General features: G+C 36.1%; 2 protein-coding genes across 2 annotated transcripts in view; one reads left to right on the top strand and one right to left on the bottom strand.

Moving 5' to 3' along the window:
- LOC145996730 (very long chain fatty acid elongase AAEL008004-like) overlaps positions 1-19998 on the top strand; it is a 47941-nt gene extending 27943 nt beyond the window's left edge. The window contains exons 2-9 of the mRNA XM_083133259.1: positions 3142-3267; positions 3683-3873; positions 9929-10009; positions 10959-11015; positions 12349-12454; positions 13508-13644; positions 14460-14633; positions 17868-19998. Of these exons, the coding sequence (XP_082989385.1) occupies positions 3204-3267; positions 3683-3873; positions 9929-10009; positions 10959-11015; positions 12349-12454; positions 13508-13644; positions 14460-14621 (798 nt within the window). The 5' untranslated portion in view covers positions 3142-3203 and the 3' untranslated portion in view covers positions 14622-14633; positions 17868-19998. The remainder of the gene's footprint in view (positions 1-3141; positions 3268-3682; positions 3874-9928; positions 10010-10958; positions 11016-12348; positions 12455-13507; positions 13645-14459; positions 14634-17867) is intronic.
- The window catches only part of LOC145996722 (very long chain fatty acid elongase AAEL008004-like), a 107585-nt gene that overhangs the window by 82278 nt on the left and 3934 nt on the right, over positions 1-21373 (bottom strand). The gene's annotated exons all lie outside the window — the stretch shown is intronic.

Here is a 21373-nt window from a genome sequence, read left to right on the forward strand (position 1 = left end):
ATTTCGTTTTTGACGAAAACACGAAATATGAAATAACATGCTGTAATGTTCATTTTTCATGTTTCTGAAAGGTGTGAGGCGCATTTTCTACCCTGTTTTGTCACGAAATAATGCGAAATGAACTGCAAAATGTGAAATATACTCTTAAACACGAAATTTACCGTTTATACACCGACGCGACACTTTCTGAAGTCTGAAGTATCCTGTGACTTATGCAATTCACGGAAAATTGATTAATTCTGCTATAAATATTTGAGAAGCAAAAATGGACCGCTTTACACAGGAATAAACTTAATATTCTGGTAACTACATAAATATGCTATTAGAAGGGATAAGTTTATTTTGTGAAATAAGTGCAGTTCTTAAATCAAATTTAGTATTATGTGATTATTCACCGCTATAACACAGAAATTTTATTTTATTTGCCGCTTTATTTACCAAAAATATGTGCCTCTAGTTATCAGTCCATGCCAATCTTCTATCAGTCAATTCTGTTTTCCATGATTTATTTACAAATTTCATGTTGTTGATTCCACGGAGTGGAAACACATGTAAACTTTTCACTTGTCCTGACCCACAAAACGATTTGGAGCGAAAAACTGAACACATTTCCCATGCTTTGAGACATCAACACAACACCGTATCATACATACATAGAGTAGTTCTGAAAAATCCCACCAGATGTCATATCGGATCATTTTAATCGCGAATAGGGGGGTCTAGAATTCTTTTCTGGGAGGAGCGCAGAATATGTTGTAAGCAAAAGATGTAAAACTGGAAATATAATGTGCACATTGTATGACATTTTACGACTTATTTAAAAAAATACAACAAGGAGACAATTAAAAGGGTTATGGTTTTAGGTCCAATTTGTGGTCAGGACAGGGGCTGGAACCGTCAAAGTGGAATCAGAACTACTCTACAATGTACCGCCATCAGGAAACGAACCGAGAACCATTTGATTACGTGTTGAAACATTAGTAGATTTTTGTGAAATACAAGTAGTTCAACGAAAATTGTACTAACAGTGAGAATTAATTTCCCCGGGCGAAACAATCACACACATTCGAAATATTTTGTAATTGATTCGCTCTACAGTGTACATTTATTTCGGTGACCTTCATTCTATATTCTTTTACAATCCGGAAAAAGATAGCTCGAACACTTTTGTTAGTTGTAATATAATGCTATCAGTATCTATAGCCTATAGTTTTTGTACTACTTATCCATACATACACGTGCCCAAGAGTTCCTGGGTTCGAATCCCGGGCAAGACATGGATGCTTCTGTATGTCCTGAACGAGAAATTAGAGAATTGAGTAAAAACTTGTGTAAGAAAGTAAAAAAACTGACGAGAAAACTATCACTCAAAGATTTTCCTTTTTAAAAAATGTATAGAAATTTAATTTTTTTAAAAAATATAGCTCGCTCGAGTTTGATGCGATCGGAGCCAGGTGCGGTTACCGATGGGACCTCCCAAAATTTCAGTGTTGTCCCAGCACCGTGAAGACAATTAGGAAACTACGTGAAAAAGAAGAAAGTAGCGGGCTCCGGTCTCGAAAGCCAGAAAACAGCGGCGATGGGATTCGATGATCATGCGTCACTTGGCAGACAATGGCCCTCTAAAGATTAGTATAGAACATTACCTTTATGTTACGAATTGAAATGAATTGCAGAATAACACCATTTTTACACAACAATCGGTTATGTTACGAACTTTAAATTTTATTACAATATAAAGCCGTGTAGTAGTTGGTTAGAGAACCGGTAGATTCCCACCACTGGCAAAAATAAATTTGTTCGTTTGAACACGAGAGAAGAGGTGCTCTCTAAACGTAGTGTTAGAATAAGTATAGTTTAAAGCACTAGACAACGGATAATGTCAAATGAACATCGCACGCTAATTTAGAACCACTGCCACCAACATCCATAGAATTAATAACATATCTGTTTACCTTGAATCCACGACTTTTGCGACACCGTCGTATGCGACACCAGCATTTCTGCCGTCATATGCGACACTGTATGGAAAATATATTCCATGACAGTTGCGACACCGTCATCCGCGACCCAAAGTGTAAGTAGCTTCCCATCACACTTTATCCAGGCTTAGGAATGGCAGCATCATGGAAGCTGGTGTGTTTTTAAAGCCTTTATTAGTTTTCCTTCACACTGGCATCATGGAAGCTGGGTGTTTAAAAGCTGGATGTATTTATCCTTCGTCAATGACGGATTTTTTAGATCCCTTGTCAGTATAGGAGCAGACTGCAATCCCTTGTCAATGCAGAAATCTAGAATGCGTCGTTTCTCTTGTAGTTGAACCAACATCTTACTATTTTCATTCTAATTTCTGAACGTGCGCCATTCTCCTCAGAAAGCGAAGATCTCTATGCATTTCATAGTCGGCAAACGCTCTTTGTATTCTCTCATCTAATGTAATGTACTGACGTCGTCTACGTTTCCCTTTAAGATTCAAGAGGCCCTCCTCTCACATAAGTAGTCGTTGTACACAGCTTCTAATCTTAAAGTCTTCACTAATTGGTACACGTTAGGACTTGACTTTTCCGTCAATACATTAACTGTATGTTTCCATCCCTCGACTGCATTGTTAGTCCTGTGCCGCTGTTGGGAGCAGTTCCACATGGAAATGTCGAAAACAGAGTTCTTCATTCACTGTTCAACGAAATAATCCAAAAATATTCTCAATATGTCGTGGTTTGGCGCATCTTCCATCACACACAGCCATCCATCATCGACGTCAGCCACAGGGAGGTAAGCCAGAGCTGAACATATTCTTATACACAGCCGCACGTCTGGATCTGTTTTGTAATCGTTTGTCAGTCCCAACTCCTGCACCTTTCGCCACAAACATTGGTTGAAGTGATAATTACAACCACTGATCTGAGCCTCGGGAAATACTTTCTTCAGAGACGCTATTGATGCTGCACATACGCAAATGTCGCTAATTCTGGTAAACAAATTGGAAATCGTAGGGGAAAATCCAAGCAGTGTCGCTTATGACGGGAGAAAACCAGTTTTTGCCTTAGTGTCGCAAATGACGGTGTCGGAAATGTCGGAACTCCGTTTACCTTCAACCTCTGAGTCAATGTTGCCATACTAACTGTTATCTTTTTCTTACAGGATTTTCAGATGACGTAAAGAAACTATAATTTCCCGTAGTTGTTTCCAAAATTTAAACAAAGATGGCAACAATGCTTGTACGATATGCCTTGGATAGGTATAGATATTTCTTCGATTCCATCAGTGGTAAGTGCAAGGAATTTACTTAATTTAATATTACTATATCATCTATAGCAATTGCTACGAGTTTCATAGAAATCGTAAAAACAAAAAAAAAACATCTTAGGCTTTAAATACTTTTTATTCGTTTTTTTCTGTAGCAGCACATCTGAAATTGGACAACAGTGACGTGCCCAAGAGGAAGTGTGAGTCATAACACCCCTCCCTCTCCAACTTTTGGTCCAGTATTCCTAAAAAAACGTGAAAGGCCGGAAAAGATAGCAAATTGAGAGCTGACTACTAACCACCATCCTTCGAAAATCCTGGTTACGCCACTGTGTAATAATATAAAAATCAGAGTGCTGATCAGAAAAGAGAAAGAGCAAACATATTTGTGTTTGGTATTATAAATGTATTTAATTTTTTTAACGTTGCATTGCAGATCCACGTGCAAATGGATGGCCTCTTATGGAGAGTCCAATCCCCACCGTCATTATGGTGGGGGCCTACCTCTACGTCGCACTGTTCCTTGGCCCACGGATAATGGAGAACAGGAAACCGCTTAAGCTCAACCGAGCATTAGTCATTTACAACGCTGCTCAAGTAGTTTTTAGTTTCGTCATGTTTTGGGAGGTAAGTGCATTCCTTGCTTCCATGCTTGGCATAGGTGCGGGTACAGTGCGTATTCTCCATGTTGTTGCGTTTACGCCGGTAAGCCAACCTTGTTTCATATATTTTCATGCGTTTAACTTTAATATATCGGTAATTGGCCATTATAGTATATTAAGCAAACTATTAAAACCAGTTTCAAAACCAGAATTTAAGTAAATTAGAGACTAGTATATGTACGCCACTGATCGTTCTCCATCGCATCCTTCTGAAGCGAGTGGTTATTTGGGGGCAAGAGGAACTGTTCAATGTCCAGCCAGACGCGAGATTCTAAACAGACCTTTCCCGCCGCGAGCTGGAGAAAGAGATGTCTGTGCGCTGGATGGTTGTATGAGGGGAGAAAACTTCGCATCATGCTTGTGGGAATATTATTTTACTTGTTCTCTTGCCAACACAAAACTTCCGATGGTGTAGAAAAACACATGAACGGAAAGAGGTCACGTTGAAGATTTTACTTGTAGGAAAATTCGAAACACTAATTTAATTAGCCGTAACTTTAAGTTGAAAATACAAGAGGCCTTAATTGGTGTCTAAAATTAAACAAACCACTCCAAATCTCCTAAAATCAATAAAAAAATGTCAATTAAGAAACAGAAGAGTAAATTACTATTGTCACCTTCCCGTAACATTTGATTATTAAGCTTTAATAAATCTACAAAGAGGTCTAAAACACATCACTCTTCTGAACTGAACTAAATTTCGTGCACCAATAAAACCGACATATTAAACTTTCTGTGTGTGTGTTAAAAATGTTGTCGTTCGAATCTGCCCCATGCATACTTATTTGAGACGAGCACTTTCAGTGTGCTTGTGTAAATGTACATATATTTGACGTTAGATGTCAGACACGATCGGAGCATCGCTTGTGACATCTAGCGTGAGAAGGATCAACTGCTTAAACATTTACGTCCTTGGAAATTATATGAAATTGAATATTTCAAATAATGACAAAACACGAGTCAAGCAAATGGTTGCAAGATTGAAATTCACGGTTTCAAGAGAATACACACAACCTATTTCAATTGTATTTTTGCCTATTTATAAACTGAAGAAGAGAAGTTAGATAATTTTCTGCCTAACCTAACTAATCACATATATGCATCTAATAGAAGAAATAAAAATGCATATATAGGAAGGTTAAGTTTTGTTTGTGCTATTACAGGGTTCCCACATGTATTTTCCCTGAGTTTTCCGGAATGCTCACATTTTTTCCAGAGTACTCAATACACAACATTGTGCCGTTAGCAAGCTCAGGGGTTTATCCAGGATTTTTCCCTGGGGGGGGGGGGTGCTGGAAAATTTTGGGGGGTGTAAGTTTGGGTAAGTTAAGTGCATATTTTGGACCTTTTTAAAAATGTTCGCCCTAATTCAATTTGTTCATGGATGTTTCTAGAGATTAACTCCTCCTTCCCTTCACGTAACATTTCAGAAGAAAAAATATGTCAAATACAGGAAAAGATGGAAAATAGATTAATGTTAACATTTCAGTTTAACGTTTCGAGTATTGCTTTCCTTCCGATAATGTTCAGTACTTGATTTAATCAATCGTTAGACAAAACACAAGGGATGACATTAAAAAACACAAAATTTTAACATATTATTACCAGGAATCATTTCATGCAATTCTTAAGCTAGTTATAAAGAAATTAGGAACACTTGCGCAATATTTTAACTGTATTTGTATCGTTCTTGCCGTAGGTGTAACTCGGAGTTCAACTTGGGGCTGCCCAATTGAAATATCAGTGAGAATGCATTGCATGGGTGTGTGCGCACTTGCCTGTCTGAAGTTGTAGTAATAAATAGATATAATATGACTTAAATAAATTATGACACTGCCAGCGAAGCGAGCAAGAAAATTTTTAGAACTATTTATTTGCAAACTGGTTATGCATAATATTAGTTAAACGTAGCGACAGTATCCCATGATGTTTACTCTTTACAATCTTGCTTTGCGCGTTCCTTGAAGACTTCAATATGAAATTCCTTGACCGATTTCGTTCAAAAGCAATATCAAGTATCTATCAAACGAGCATCCCAACTTCCCACTATATTTAACGTCTTCATGACCATGTTCTAAATATATCTAGTTTCATTACTTTATTTCAGTTTGTGAATCATCGTTTAAACAGAGATTTGAAAACACTATCAGAATTTGGAACTCACTCGCTACATAGAACTATTAAAATTATACATGCATATTTTCTAACTGTTAGAACAAGAGGGGGCAGGGGGCATGTGATGAGGTAAAGAGGACGCCGAACGAGCAAAGCAAGATTGTAAAGAGTAAACATCATGGGATACTGTCGCTATGTTTAATTAATGCATTATACCCTTACAAAACTTTGGAAAATACGCTTGGCGCTTTTGAGAGTTTATATTGCAAATACTAAATGAGAGACTCTAGGGAATTAGGAGTCACGTGCCTCTTTGCCTTAAAAGAAAACGAAATAACATGTGCAAATAAACGCATGGCATGTTAACTGCAAAAGGAAGGCAAGGAATTTTCACTTCTAAATTGAGGCAATGCTTTCTTTTCAATTATTTAAAAATTGAATAGCTTTTATTTCATTATCCAACACAAAGAGCACAATGAACCAAACAAATTTTCTCTCTCCACGTTTTCCAGCAGGCAGTGGCAAGCGCCGTCGTGCCCTCGCTGGTGCGCCTATGCTCAGATATAAATATGGGACTTAATGTAAATTAAATTTCTTTTATGTTTAATTCCTTACACTCAGGCCCGTAGCCAGGAATTCTTTGTAGGGAGGAGGGCAAAGTCAATCCTAGAGGGGGGGTAAATTTTTAATATATTGTGTCGCATTGGCAGATATAGCAGGGTACACAGAGGCACTTGACACCTCCCCCAAAAGAGATAAGTAACAGAAAAGGGATGATATCTTGAAACTGCAAAGGACAAAAAAAAATTTCGAGCAACATCAAATAGCATTTTTTTGATAATGACCTTTCCAGATTGCCAAAGAATATAAAGTTTAACATAAATAGGCTAATAGGGACTGTATCTACTTGATATTTACAGGTTATAATGTTAATAGACGATTAATGGGCCTCTCTGCAGAACTGATTAAGAGAGCCCTGTAGTTTTCCGTATGCAAGATTTTTCCGCACAAAGGAATGTAACGAGAAGCTAATAACACCATTGTGTTGCGTTATGCAAGAAAAATCGAATTAATTAAATAATAATGGTTACATATTATGTACACTTTGATGAATTGTGTAAAAATTTGTAATACATTTTTTTTGTACTTGCTAAAACATGGGTTCCTTAGTCCACCATATTTCCTTCAAAGGGGAGACTCTTGTATCACTACAGACAATGTTTGCCTAATGGTTACGTTCACCATTTTGCAAAATATTGTGTGAATTGTATTATATTATAGTTGAAATACATGTCTTGACACCTGACAAACAAATAGGAATACCTTGATAGATTCTTTTTAACTAGAATATACATTTTTTAAATGATATTTAGGGATACATAAATTACATGTGAATGTCCCCTAGAAAATATTTCAGCCTCCTACGTTTTTAACCCAGGCTATGAAGTACAAGAAAAATAATTTAAAATTAAAATTATTAACCCATGATCGGCCGCACTCGCTTGAGTCACATCGATCGCATGTACATGTTTCATAGCATTTTAATTTTTAAAAATGTATTTTCTATACTTATTTTTATACTATTTATTAGTTGCCTTCTTGATTACATTTTTGTTTCAAAAATGTTTATTTCTTTTCAAACAGAGTAATGAATTGTTGGAGCTGAAACAGTTCTCAACGCTAACGACAATTGCATGTTCATCGAATCTGTCCTGAAGAACTATGGGGCAGGTCCATACGTGCTCCACAAAATTGATATATGTTTTCACTTAGACACTTTTCATATTTTCTATTTACACGACAAAAACATATAGGTATAAAAAATCATTAGAAACAGTCTAGACTTATTTACTAAATAATGCACCAATCAACTTTTTTAAAAAAATTATGTAGTGAGCTCATTTTGACAACATTTCTTCCACAACAATGGTCCCCCCATGCAGGGCCATTTCAGGATCTGTAGACCCCTAGGCTAAACCTGTGGTGCAGGCCCTACCGGAAATTTTTGATAACACTGGGGAACAAAAAAAAGATTTTATTTTGTGGCATAAAGTTTAATAACAGTTTCAGCACACAAAACAGCTGTGATTGCCAATTGTATGATTGGTTCAGTTGAATTGACTCCAGTTTAAAAAATAAACACACCATGGAAAATATAGGAGGTAAAATTACATTAAGAAACTTATTATTATATTTTTAAATTGTTGCTAGGCAACTTATGAAGCATTGCTAGGCAATATATATCCTATGTTTGTGGGATAGTCATGCTAGAGAAAAGCATTGGACGATAAAAGTTTGGCCCCCAAGGGAAAATATTACAGTGGGAAAAGCTAATATCATTCATGAACCGCTGATAGATAGGGACAAAATCATTTCCGCCACTGCGTATTAAACTTGGGTTGATAAAACAGTTTGTCAAGGCGTTAGATACAAGTGTTGATTGTTTCAAATATATATGCCACACTTTTCCAGGACCAAGTATAGAAAAATTGAAGGCAGGAATCTTTGACGGACCACAAATTCGTACACTTATAAATGATGCCAATTTTACAACTTACATGTCTTACATCGAATCTGAGGCCTGGCTGAGCTTTGTGTCCGTCGTCAAAAACTTTTGGGGGAATCACAGAGCAGAAAACTACCGCGATATAGTTGGAAATATGTTGAAAAATTTTTAGAAATTGGGAGCTAATATGAGTGTGAAGATACATTTTCTACATAGCTTCATTGACAGATTCCCTGAGAACCTTGGTGATTTTAGTGAAGAACAGGGAGAAAGGTTCCATCAGGATATAAGGATAATGGAAGAAAGGTACCAGGGACGGTGGGATCGCCACATGATGGCCGACTAGTGTTGGAGCTTACAGAGGGATTGTCCTAAAAAGCAATACAGCAGGAAATCGTATAGAAAACGTTTCACATAGTTTGTTACTTCATTGTGTACATATTTTCTTAGTTATTGTGATCATAGGCCTATATAAATTTATTTTTATAATAATTATTGTAATCACAAAAAGAAATATTAAATTATTGTTGGAAGTTCATTTACGTATATGTATGTCTTATGTTTCCGCCATTTTGATTTAGTGGCTTTTATTTCATAAATTAGAGCCAATTCAGGAAATATATTATTATATCATTATTCAGCAGCATGAAATCGCCCTAAATTAGCTCTCAAACACTGTGCCGCAATTTCACTGTTCCCCAGTGTAATAATATTTCAATTGAAAATATTTTTTTAATTTTAAAAATAACATACTGTAATTTTTAGTAAACATGTTCGGCAAATGCAAGATAAAAAAAAGGAATATAACAAACAAGCAAACTTTACTTATATTTAATTCAAATACAGTACTTTCCCAAACAATCAGACTTAAAATGAAAGTGTCAAATAATCTTAGTGGCTAATTGGTTTGTGCCTACACTTCATACTAATGAAGCTACTTATATCATCTTCATAACTTAGTTGTCTTAAATTAGCCCACACAACACACAAAATAACTGCATTGACTTCTTTTATGATTATGAGAGTACAACAGTATTAAAACAAAGACATTTCTTATTTTAGTCTATTCAAAATTAAAATTTTAAAGTTTTTTTTTTTTTTTTTTTTTTTTTTTTTTTGGTGGTGCAGGCCCAAGCTGCAGGTGGTGTGGGCTGCAGCCTAGATAGTCTGCACTTAAATGCGGCCCTGCCCCCATGTAAGAATGTGATTGTGGAGTAATTATTAAACACTTCTGACTATGCTCCCCAAAATATTACTGTTCATATAAAATTATGAATTGTATTACATTTTTAATCATATAGCCACTGCACAGAACATCTAATCAAAATATGCTTCTAAAACTGTTGTGTGAAAACTGTAAATATTTTACTTTTTCTTATTACTCTTATTATATTTACAGCATTTGATGAGTGGGTGGTTGTTCCACTACAGTTACAAATGCCAGCCTGTGGATTACTCACATAATCCTGTTGCACTTAGGGTAAGTTCACGTGTGTGCATACACACACACACACTCACAAATGTCTGCTTCTGTGAATATATACTGAATTATTTTGCAACATGACAAGGAACTGTGAAAAGTATAATTCACCAAACAATTGAAAAATTTCAATGTGGATGCTCACTTGCATATGAATGAAATTCAGTTTCATGTGTTAATGAGCACTTTTTTATATGTATGCGGTGCTGTAGTGAACCACGTTAATAGAGTTCTAAAGTGACCTAAATTTAATTTGTGGAAGTGCTTTTTTTTTTTGTAGTTGCCTAGTAGCTGATACTCTGGGAACTACTCAGTAACATTTAACAAGCCTACTGGAAATGCAGAAAATAATAAGAGAAAGTTAAGGAATTTCCACATCGAGTGATGCTTATCAATTTGTATGACGACTGTCATACAGTAAATATTAAAGTGTTTTTTTTTATTCTTGCAGCAACATTTTGACTTGGTTCCTCACAACTTTTTCAAGTTTACACTACCAAGATATACGAACACAACCTGGTGTGGCTATCTATCTACACTAATAAAATGTGTATTTTTATTTCATCAGTGTACAGAGATGAAGTCTCATAAGAATATGTGGTGTAGTGTAAACTTGAAAACGTTATGGAGAATCAGAACAAAATGACACAGAAGGAATAAAAAAACACTCTTAATAGTAACATTTACTGTATTATTTTGTAATACTGAGACTGTATTTTAAAGTATGTAGTCCAAATCACATTGGTCTGGTTTTCATACAAGCATAGTAATATTTTTTTCTCTCCAAACTTGGAAAGGGAGTGGCCTATACTCAGGTGTATTTAGTCTGAATTGAAGTGTCATTTGACACTTTGGTGTGAAACCTTCCATGCTAAATCTTTAAATTACTCTGTAAACTTCATATTTTTGCTGATTGTGCTTATGCAAAAATTTGCATTTTCTTTTCCAGATGGTGAATTTATGTTGGTGGTACTATATCTCAAAACTTACTGAATTTTTTGACACTGTAAGTAAATACTCGATATTCAGGTGATGGTGCTATACTTACAGCATAATATCGGGCACGTATCTTTTTAAATATATTTTCTATTATTCATAAGAACATAAGTAGTATATTTTAAAATTTGAATATTTGAATCTTTTGCATTTATTTACCATAAATGTTCCAAAGTTTGTAAGAATTGAAGATTTACGTACATGCAAGGAAAGTGTGACATGGGAATGTTTGGGATCTATTCGTTGGTTGTACATTTGCATAGTGGGTGGACGGGTTATACCACAGATGCAATGCAAGAGTCACTTGTGGAGATTAGGTAAGCATGGACCATTGGAATGTGTAACAGCATGTGTCAATGGTACAGCACATATTAAAGGCAAACTTTATATCATGTCCTCAAGCCAGTGGTGTGGGTATATTCTGGTCCATTCCTGATGCTGTAGTTGCTTCCACAGTGTAGTTCTCTTGTGTGTCGAATTCAGGATTCAAACCCTCGACCTCCTCCATCTCCAACTGATTGATTGATTGAATTGTTGTTTTAAGTCCACTTTATGCACAGATAGGCGAACCGGGACTGAACCTGCATTCAAAGTGGGATCCGAACTACCATGTGCCTTCACCAGGTATCGAACCTGGGACCCCTTGATTACAAGGCAACGACGTTACCACTGCGCCAACTGTATGACATAGAATCTTCTGCCAAGTGTAACAAGATCTGGAACAGGGGTTTGGTGTGCACAAGCCTTGTTTACCCCCAAATGAAAAAAAATCCAAGGAGATTATATCAGGAGAGCACTGGGGGCCAGGTGATTGGTCTGTCATGACCTATCCATCTGGCAGGGAAATGTCTATCCAGAATATCCCGAACATCATGATACCAATGTGGGGGTGCTCAGTCTTTTTGGAAAATAATGGATGGCTGCAACTCCTCCACCTAAAAGGGGGGGGGGGTTAAGTACTACTCAAGCACATCGCAGTAAATTATCCATGTAATGCTGTCCTCCACAAATAAAAATGGACCTAGAACATGAAAAAACTTTTGGAGCTGTACAACATTTTTGCATAAAACCGCCCTGCTCTATTTCATGGTGTTTCAGAGTTATATTTGATTGTAATGGTAATGGGACTTAAGGGACACTCTGTATAAAGAATGACCCAGTTCAGCAGTTGTAAAAATTTGTGGAATTTAGACGTAGCCATATAAGGGTGCACATTTTAGTGTCTATTCATTCTTAATTGGATGTACAGATATTTTGAAGTTTCTGAGGAATAATTTAAGAAAGTGAACTTCAGCCTATGTTTACAGAAAAAATATATACTAATGTTACCTTGTTACTTTCAGCTATTTTTTATTTTGAGGAAAAAAGACAATCAAATTACCTTGCTTCACTTATATCATCATTCACTAACACCAATTGAGGCATGGGTTTGCTGTAAATTTATTGCAGGTAAAGTAGCACTTCATGTTCAATACACTTTAACAATCAATGTAAGTTTTATGTGGGTAACTAACATAAAGGAACATGTGTTAAATCTGAATCAGACCCAAGACTCATGACATGGAAGCACATTGTGACTAGTCACTACACCAAATCAATCAATTCACAATTTATCATAACTAATTATAAAATTCTTTGCATTTGGCAATTTGTGAACTTTGATTTACATATCAATAATGTATCTCCTGTGGTACAACATTTGTATTGACGGCTTGGTGGCTGAGCATGTTAAGAGGCTGACTGTCAATCTTGCCGCCAAAGTTCCTAGGCTCGAGTGCTGGCCTAAGAATTGATGTTCTTTTTTATAGTGTCCCTTCATCAATTGCATCTGTGTATAGGATGTTCAATCTAGGAGAGGCTTAAGATAAAATTTTCACCTGAAGGTGTAATCTTGGCATCCACCCTGGCCCCCCTCCTTCTTTCTACCATGGTTCCCTTACTTTCCACCTTTCTCCAATAGAAAACATGACCATGTTATATATTTACAGTTTTAACCTCTTGCCTTACAAAATCCACTTTTTTTGTTCTATATTGTATGCTTGTTACTAAGAATACATATTTTACCTGAAATAGAGCTGAGAAGATAGAATATCTGTGTATATATAAAACATACGTTTCATTATCCCGACTTAACTTGGGTTACACAAACATGCATGAAAAATATTCATTTTTCATGAACATTTTGTACAAAAAGTTTATAATGTACTGCCTCTAAATACTGTGTATGTGAAATGAAAGTTTAAACAATTCAGTTTACTCACTTATAAACATGTACATGTATATATAATGACCAAATTTTATTATTTCTCTCTTGTAAAAGTTGCATGTTTGTACCATTAAGCCAGCAAGAAAATGTTATCTATATTAAAACCACAGTTCACAAAATGTAATTACACTTGAAATCAATGTTGTTAAAAGCATGACAAGAAAAATGAATTATATTCTTTGGTTGCTTTTACGTCAATATTAACGGGACCATACTAAAGTACAGAATTATTTCAGGAGGCCATGGAACATTTTCCAATATAGTGAATAACCTGGTCCACGTCATAATGTATTTTTACTACATGATGTCAGCCATGGGACCAGAATACCAAAAGTACTTGTGGTGGAAGAAGCACCTAACAACCATTCAACTGGTAAGATAAACTAATGATTATTAATAGTATAACAACAAATGATACACTTTTACTATAAAATTCGATTGTGAATGAACGACAGGCTATAATTGCACTGTGTCTCTTGTGCACATGTGTTCTAAACCCACTCTTTTGAATTCCAACTGCTAGAAGTTTAGTTTTATTCGTTACTGAATTTTACTTGCACTGGTGTCGAATTAATTTGCTCTTTTGTTTATACTCTTCAATAGCATTGCATAATTTATATCTACATTGTGGAAATTTCTTATGATGTTTCCACTTTGGATTTTGCAGTTAGTAATGATTTTGATCCTAAATAGAAGTTTTTAAGTTATTTTCATTACCTATTCAAAATATTCAGTAACTTTTATGCAAGATTATAATTTTCCTTACTTTCAAAAAATTGTTACAGAAAAGTCATAAATGAGAGAGAATTTACATAAGATGTAGCATAATATATATCAGTGGAAAGAGGAAGTGTTGTAAATTTTGGAAAAAATGTTAAACAGCAGGATGTTTAACACCCTATTTTCTAATTTTCTTTTAAAAACAACAGCAAAAAAAAAAATCTCCTGGGGAAAACTCGATATTCTAAGACCCACCCAGAAAGGACTGAAAAATAGTTAAATGGTGGAAAAATTCACCAAAGCTTCAAAAGAGCATTTTTTTGTCCCAACTCTAATTAGTAGAGAAATAAAACAAAAAATTAATAATTATGCTTCTAACTTAAGATGGGATTTAATTTTACAGGGTAATTTAATAACAAGTAAGAAGTTGAAATACTGACATGTTATTCTATGGAAATTTCTTTGCAGCTACAATTTACACTGGTGTTTGTGCATTCAGCACAAGTCTTTGTGTACGACTGTGGTTACCCAAAACTTATAGGTGCATTCTTGTTAGTACATTCAGCTATATTCTTCGGACTATTTTATAATTTCTACAGAGGTGCTTACACAAGGAAGAAAGTGCAGTAAGGATGGAAGTTGGTAAGATATGTTAGTTTGGTATGAATTAAACATAATAAATTAATTGTAACATTACAATATGTGTTAAATGCATAATTTTCATTATTTTTGCAACAGCACTGACGACAAATGCAATTAAATGATTAAATAATATCCAGTGAAATTATGATTAAAAGAAAACTCTTGACAGATATCTGTGGTATACTCCCAATGGAGAACTTGTACAGGATCCAGCAGAAAAATCTGACGGTTTTAGTTTGGCAACACTGCTGGTAAGCGGAGTAAGACTTCATGCGGGAGCTAGGATTTTGCTAGACACATGATGCCATTTCAGTTGGCATGCAGCATTGGAATGCTGTACATTGTGCTTTTGTTGTGGAAACATTTTTTAAAAATGGTGAATCTGTAGTTGGAACGATTATTGCGATTATTTTATATGGGGTTACCTAAAAAGGAAACTTTTCATGAACAAAGCACGCACTACAGAAGAACTGAAAGCTGCAATTCGTAGGGAAATAGCCACATTTTCACAAGATATGGTCCAACATGGTGTGCGGAATGTCAGCGACAGGTTGTGTTGCATTCACAAGAATGGTTCTCATTTGCATGATGTCATTTTTATTGGTCCCTTACATTGAAAGAGGAACATAAATTGAGAGTATTTGAAAATAAGATCCTTAGGAAAATCTTTGGACCTAAAAGGGATGAGGAGACAGGTGAGTGGAGAAGGTTACATAATTTAGAACTACATAATTTGTATTCATGTCCAGATATTATTAGAATAATTAAATCAAGAAGACTTAGGTGGGGAGGCCATGTGGCACGAATGGGAGAGGAAAGAGAAGTTTACGGGATTCTTGTTGGGAAACCTGATGGTAAGAGACCTGTAGGAAGGCCAAGACGAAGATGGAGGGACAATGTTGAGATGGACCTAAAGGAAATCGGTAGGGGTGGAAAAGAGTATATAGAGATCTTGCTCAAGATAGGGAAAGATGGAAGGCCTGTGTTGCTGCAGCCATGAACCTTCAGGTTTAAGAAGGCTAGAGAGTTGGTTAGTGGTCAGTTAGTTAGATTTTTTGTTATGATTCATAAATTCCACTTCATTTGCTGCAAATAAAAAAAATGTTTTGTGTCAAATTACAACCTTGCACTAGGATTTTAAAAACCGTCATAGATTTCCCTGCCAGACCCTGTATTTGAAAATTTATAAACATTCAGAATTACTTTGAATTGTTATGAATTTTAAGTATAGGTGTGTATCTGTAAGCACACCAACATGATTATCAGTACCAGTTCTGTCCTGGTGTTAACTACAGGGTGGGCCAAAAAAAGGTAGAATCGCTATTATTATTTGGTTACCTTTCTCTTGGGCCACCATGTATAATTACTTTGAGGTGCAAGTGTTTTCAAGACCAAGCCTTATGAAGGAACTTTTTGTGTGGTGTTGTGTGCCCACACAATCATTGTTATAATGTTAAATCAATACTTCAGACCTGCAAGGGTTGTTCAAGGTTGGCCGAGACTTTTATTTCTAGGGGGAAAAAAATGGAAAGTCCTACAAGCACCAAAACAATGAGAGTTTTTAAAGGAATACCCCTGAGCATCCAGGCTTCTCTGCCATCATTTTGTCAGTTCCCTCAGTTCTTTGGTGTAGATGCAAATTTACTGCTGTCGTAGCCACTGAAGGACATAATTTGTCTGTGCTTCATCTGTCTTCACCTTCTTCCCTCTCATATGCTCTTTAAGCGGCTCAAACATACCTGATAATCACTGAGGGCTAAGTCAGGAGTGTAAGAACATGGAGCAAAACCCTTTCGGAAAGTTGTTGCTGTAAAATTGTCATGGTGAAGAATGACATTTGCAGACAACATCCCTGGTCTTTTCTTGTGAATGTCATTATGTACTGCACCCTTCATCACTGGGCATTAATCATGATCATTTGTTCCCCATTCTATGTTTGCAATCTTCTCAAAATCTCAGCAGGCTTCAGGTTCTCCTTCACAAGGAATTTGATCATACACTGCTGCTCCACAGCTACACACTACTTGCTGCCATTGTTGCTAACACTACTGTGCATGAGCCAACTACATTGGGGCACAATACTCACGAAGGATGAAGGAACATCCTCTGGCAATTTTATCGTTCTCCAGCTATTTACCACTTTTTCATTCACAAATGTATGTCAACGTTGAATGACCCTTGTACTTTCTCATCAACAATTGAATTTAGGATCATTCGTACCAAAGGGAAGGAAGCTACTCATATCCAAAACTCTTCTAAATTTAATTTGCGAGTTTTTTCTAGAGTTGAGTTTACAGTGTATGAACGTAAAACATAATGGCATTCCACTGACCTTTGAATTGAGAAATTCTTTGGGTTGACCCTGGAGGGAACCCAGGTATTCAGTGTTGACCTAGCCCTAAGAACCACAGGAGAACTACTTAGAAAGGAGTAGTGGGTGTGGGGAACAGTTCAGAAAGACAAAAGCTGTAAAGAAATTTGATGGACTGACCATATGTTAACCAACATAAAACATCTTCACAGACCTTGTCCTAAATGGGCAGTTACACCATGAAATCCAGTCAAGTTTTGTTACATTTTCAGTCACTAAGTCAATTTATCAATTTTGATTTAAAATACTTATAGATTAATGTTATTGAAGTACCCATTCTTTCACAAACTTGAAGCTGATAGTTTGATTTTTCATACAACAGACATGTTTACAAATAAATGTAGTTAAGATGGACCTTGTTGAACAATTTCATATGTAAATTATTCTATGTTGTTGTTTTTGTATTTTTCCTGTTCTTATATTCCAATGTTCAGTGCTGTATTTGGAATTTCCTTAAATAAATACAGAAAAATAAATATTAAAAACTGTCATATTTAAAGAAGCAAATATTAATCCAAATACATTATTGCAGGAGTTGTATATAGTATGATATTTCCTATAGCTATATATGTACTAGTATTATGAATTTTTAAATGTAATGTAATGGCATACAGGAAGACACTTATCTTGCAATTTCCAGATGTCTCCTTCTGGCATCAATTCTTGCATTAAAAAGAACAGAATGATTTTATCTAATTTTGAAATAAGAATTGTAAGGAACTGAAGCATAAGTAATATAAGTGTATAAAAGATAATTTACTTGATAAACTCTCACACAGGTCAAAATAGCATTTGTATTATCACCTTTGAACTTCCCTAACACTGTAATACTTACATCCTACTTTTTTCTTTTATCTCCTTAGATTCCCAGCTTGCAGGCAAGCATACTACTATTTGGAGAAGTGGAATCGACTAATGTGAGAGCATGTTGATCTTTCTTGGTGTTAAATAACAAAAAGGTTTTTTTTGGGCTTCTGAAAAGATGATTTCTGGAGAAGATCCGGAGCTCTTAAGAGCAAGCAATGCATTTCAGATTATGTGTGTGAAAACTGATTGATTTTTACCTGCCAGAAGCATGAATTCAATTCCAACCTCGTCAGTAATCCCAAGAAACTTGTTCACATCGTGGAAGTATTGTCACGAGTTGGTATTACATATACTAAGCTGTATTTTCTTGTGCCATGCCAATGTAATTACTTCACAAGACAGTGTACAACGTGAGCACAAAAACACTCCCTGGTTTTGAAAGGGTATAACTTTAATACCAAAAGTAGTATTCTACAGAAATGTTCACAGTAATTGTAAAAACTCAAAGTTTTCGTGGTGTTCATTGGAATTACAAATGCTCAATGTGTGCCACCTGTTACGCGGGAAACATCGAGACAATAATCCAGCTCCAACCACACCTTCTCAAGTGTATCCGGTGTGATGAAGTTTACAGCTGTACTGATGCATTCCTGAAGATGATTCAACGTTGTGGGTAGTGGAGGTACATAGACCTGGTCCTTCACGAACCCCCAAAGGAAAAAGTCACAAACTGTCATGTCCAGTGATCGTGGGGGCCACTTGCATTGATTTTGATCATTGGGTCCAGCTCGTCCTATCCAATGGTGTGGGAGGTTGTCATTCAGAAAGCTGCGTACAGATTGATGCCAGTGTGGGGGTGCTCCATCTTGTTGTAGAATGTAGTCACCTCTCTCTGCAGCAAGTTGAGGAATTAACCAGTCCTGTAGCATTGTTAAGTAGTTTTCACCTGTGATTGTTGGTCCCTCAAACAAGAACGGACCGTACACTCGACGCTCTGACAATGCACAAAAAACATTCACCTTGGGTGAGTCACGTTCCACATCAAGAGTGGCATGCGGATGCTCGCTTCCTCAGATCCTAACATTATGCCTGTTCACTTTTCCACTTAAGTGGAAGGTTGCCTCATCACTAAAAATGATCTTTGTCAGAAAGGTTTCATCATCCTCCATTAAAGTGTGGATAGTCTCGCAAAACTCACGTTGCTTTAGCTTGTCTTGTGGATATAACTTTTGAACCAATTGCAGCCGGTACGGGTGAAAACGCAAATGCTTCCGTAAAATCTTGCTTACGGTAGTTTGTGGCACCTGCAACTGCCTGCTGGCTTGACGTGTTGATTTTCTGGGACTGCGTATAAAGGCTTCTCGCACACGCTCCACAATTTCCTCAGAGATGGACGGTCGGCCAGAATGTTCTTTTCTTTGATCACAAATGCATCCTCTCTCAACAAATGTTTTATGCCACTGCAGAATGGATTTGTGTGTAGGTGGATCAACATTAAACTTCCGTTTAAATGCACGCTGCACTCTCACAACACTGCTTGTTTTGGCAAATTCTAACACGCAACAGTTTCTTTGCTGCGGAGTGAACGCCATTTTCGATGTTACTGCCCTCTAGCTACCGAATTCACAACTAGCGATTCTGAAAAGAAAGATATTAAAATATTTTGAGTTAACTGAGCTTTGGATATCAATTTTATCAAAATGTTCAAGTAACTATTAATTTTATGACATCTTCAAACCAGTGAGTGTTTTTGTGCTCACGCTGTATATTTGGATATTTTATCACCAACTTACATCTCATTACATCACAAACTAGTGATACATTTATACATATCTTCAAAGAAACAAAAACATGACACCAGCCCAACAGGAAGTACATTTATCAATAAGTTAATTTTATATATGTAATTGCAATACTATTGATTTATATATTCTATGTATATAAATCACTAGGAAACATAACCATACCGTGGTGTTTTTTTTTAATGAAGCTTAGCTGTACAAGTAATTTTTACTTGATATCGCAGAGAAGCTGGGCAACTGCCATATGAACTTATGTTTATAATAATGATAATTTATGTCCTTGTTACATGGAAGTTCAAACAAAGAATTTTAAAAAAAAAACAGACTGTAAAATAAAGACATATGCAAATAAATATAAATTGTAAATATGTAATAAAGAAAAACAAATTAAACCCTTCGTGATTTATTTGTGAAATGTAGATTTTATCACCAACTTAGGCCTCATTGCATCAGGAGATAGAGTTGGATCCAGCTAAGGCTGTACAGTGGGATGCATAAGTATTACCAAGCAAATTGTCAATCCTCATAATCTTTGTGTTATCGAACGAGGTTTTCTAGAACTGAAACAAAAGGCTAAACGAGCTGATGACAACTTCTGCACCGGCATGCGTAGAAATTAGAGTACTGCATGGGACCACTTTCGCTCGCCCATACTCGATCGAATCTCCCACGCTCGAGCGGGATATGCTCGAATATATAGAATATAAAATATCATTTCAATGTGATACGTAAAATCCGTGCCAGTAGTTTCAGCATATAATCATCTTTTCATTTTCATATTTTGCTATGTATTTGGGGCGTTACCTCCAAACCCCCTATACACCTTCATGGCATGGTCCTAAGCACAGGGGAACACTTTACCTTTTTTACCTTTTATTTGGTAAGACAGACTAAATTACATTTTAACATATAAATGATGACTATGTTCACTTTAGTTTTAAATTCACTGCATCTCTCACTTCACAATCCATATTTGAAGGCCCATTACTACAGACAAATTACGGTTGTTGGGCTTCGAGCCTATACCGATCGTTTGAATGTTTAAGGGTTATTCGCTCGAGAGAAGAAACTGTCAATTCCGTAAGTCATCTAGCTTCATTCGAACTGTTAGACGATCGAGCAAAAAGGCTTCGATGCAGCACTCTAATAGAAATCTATTTCTTAAAAAAACACGTAGGGTGCAGAGGAAAATTAATGAAAATGGTCATTACAATTTGCTAAGCAATACTTATGCATCCCACTGTACTGAAGGCAGTTTTATGGTAAGTTTTCAATAACAGATGGCAGCACCAATGTTATGGCCATGGAGTGTCATGTTGCCACATCTACTCATGAATATAGATACATACAGGTTGGTTGATCAGGGTATTTGCTGATGGGATATGGTACAAGTGCATCAGAGTAGTTGATTATGATGAGACTATATATTTTTATTAGAAAATTGACCAATGTAGTAATAGGTGAAAATATTAACATAAATCCATGGAAAATTGTAGACCACTTGTATCATATAGTGGGATGCACAAGTATTGTTCAGCAATTTGTCCACAACTATTTTGGATAATTTTTCCCCTTGCATCGTACGTGTTTTTAAGCAATGGACTCTCTTCATGCTATGAGAAGAGACACGCGGTAATAGATACTTCAGGTACTTACGTTTTCCGTGAAGCTATTTTAAGTAATTTTCTTCTCTACCAATTTCAGTAGCCACTGCCACCATCCTCGTTGGAATTTGTTGTGTTGCTGCTTGGCGCATTTCT

Source organism: Lepisma saccharinum, chromosome 1, assembly GCF_977018435.1.
Source record: "Lepisma saccharinum chromosome 1, izLepSacc3.1, whole genome shotgun sequence".
Lineage (NCBI taxonomy): Eukaryota > Metazoa > Arthropoda > Insecta > Zygentoma > Lepismatidae > Lepisma > Lepisma saccharinum.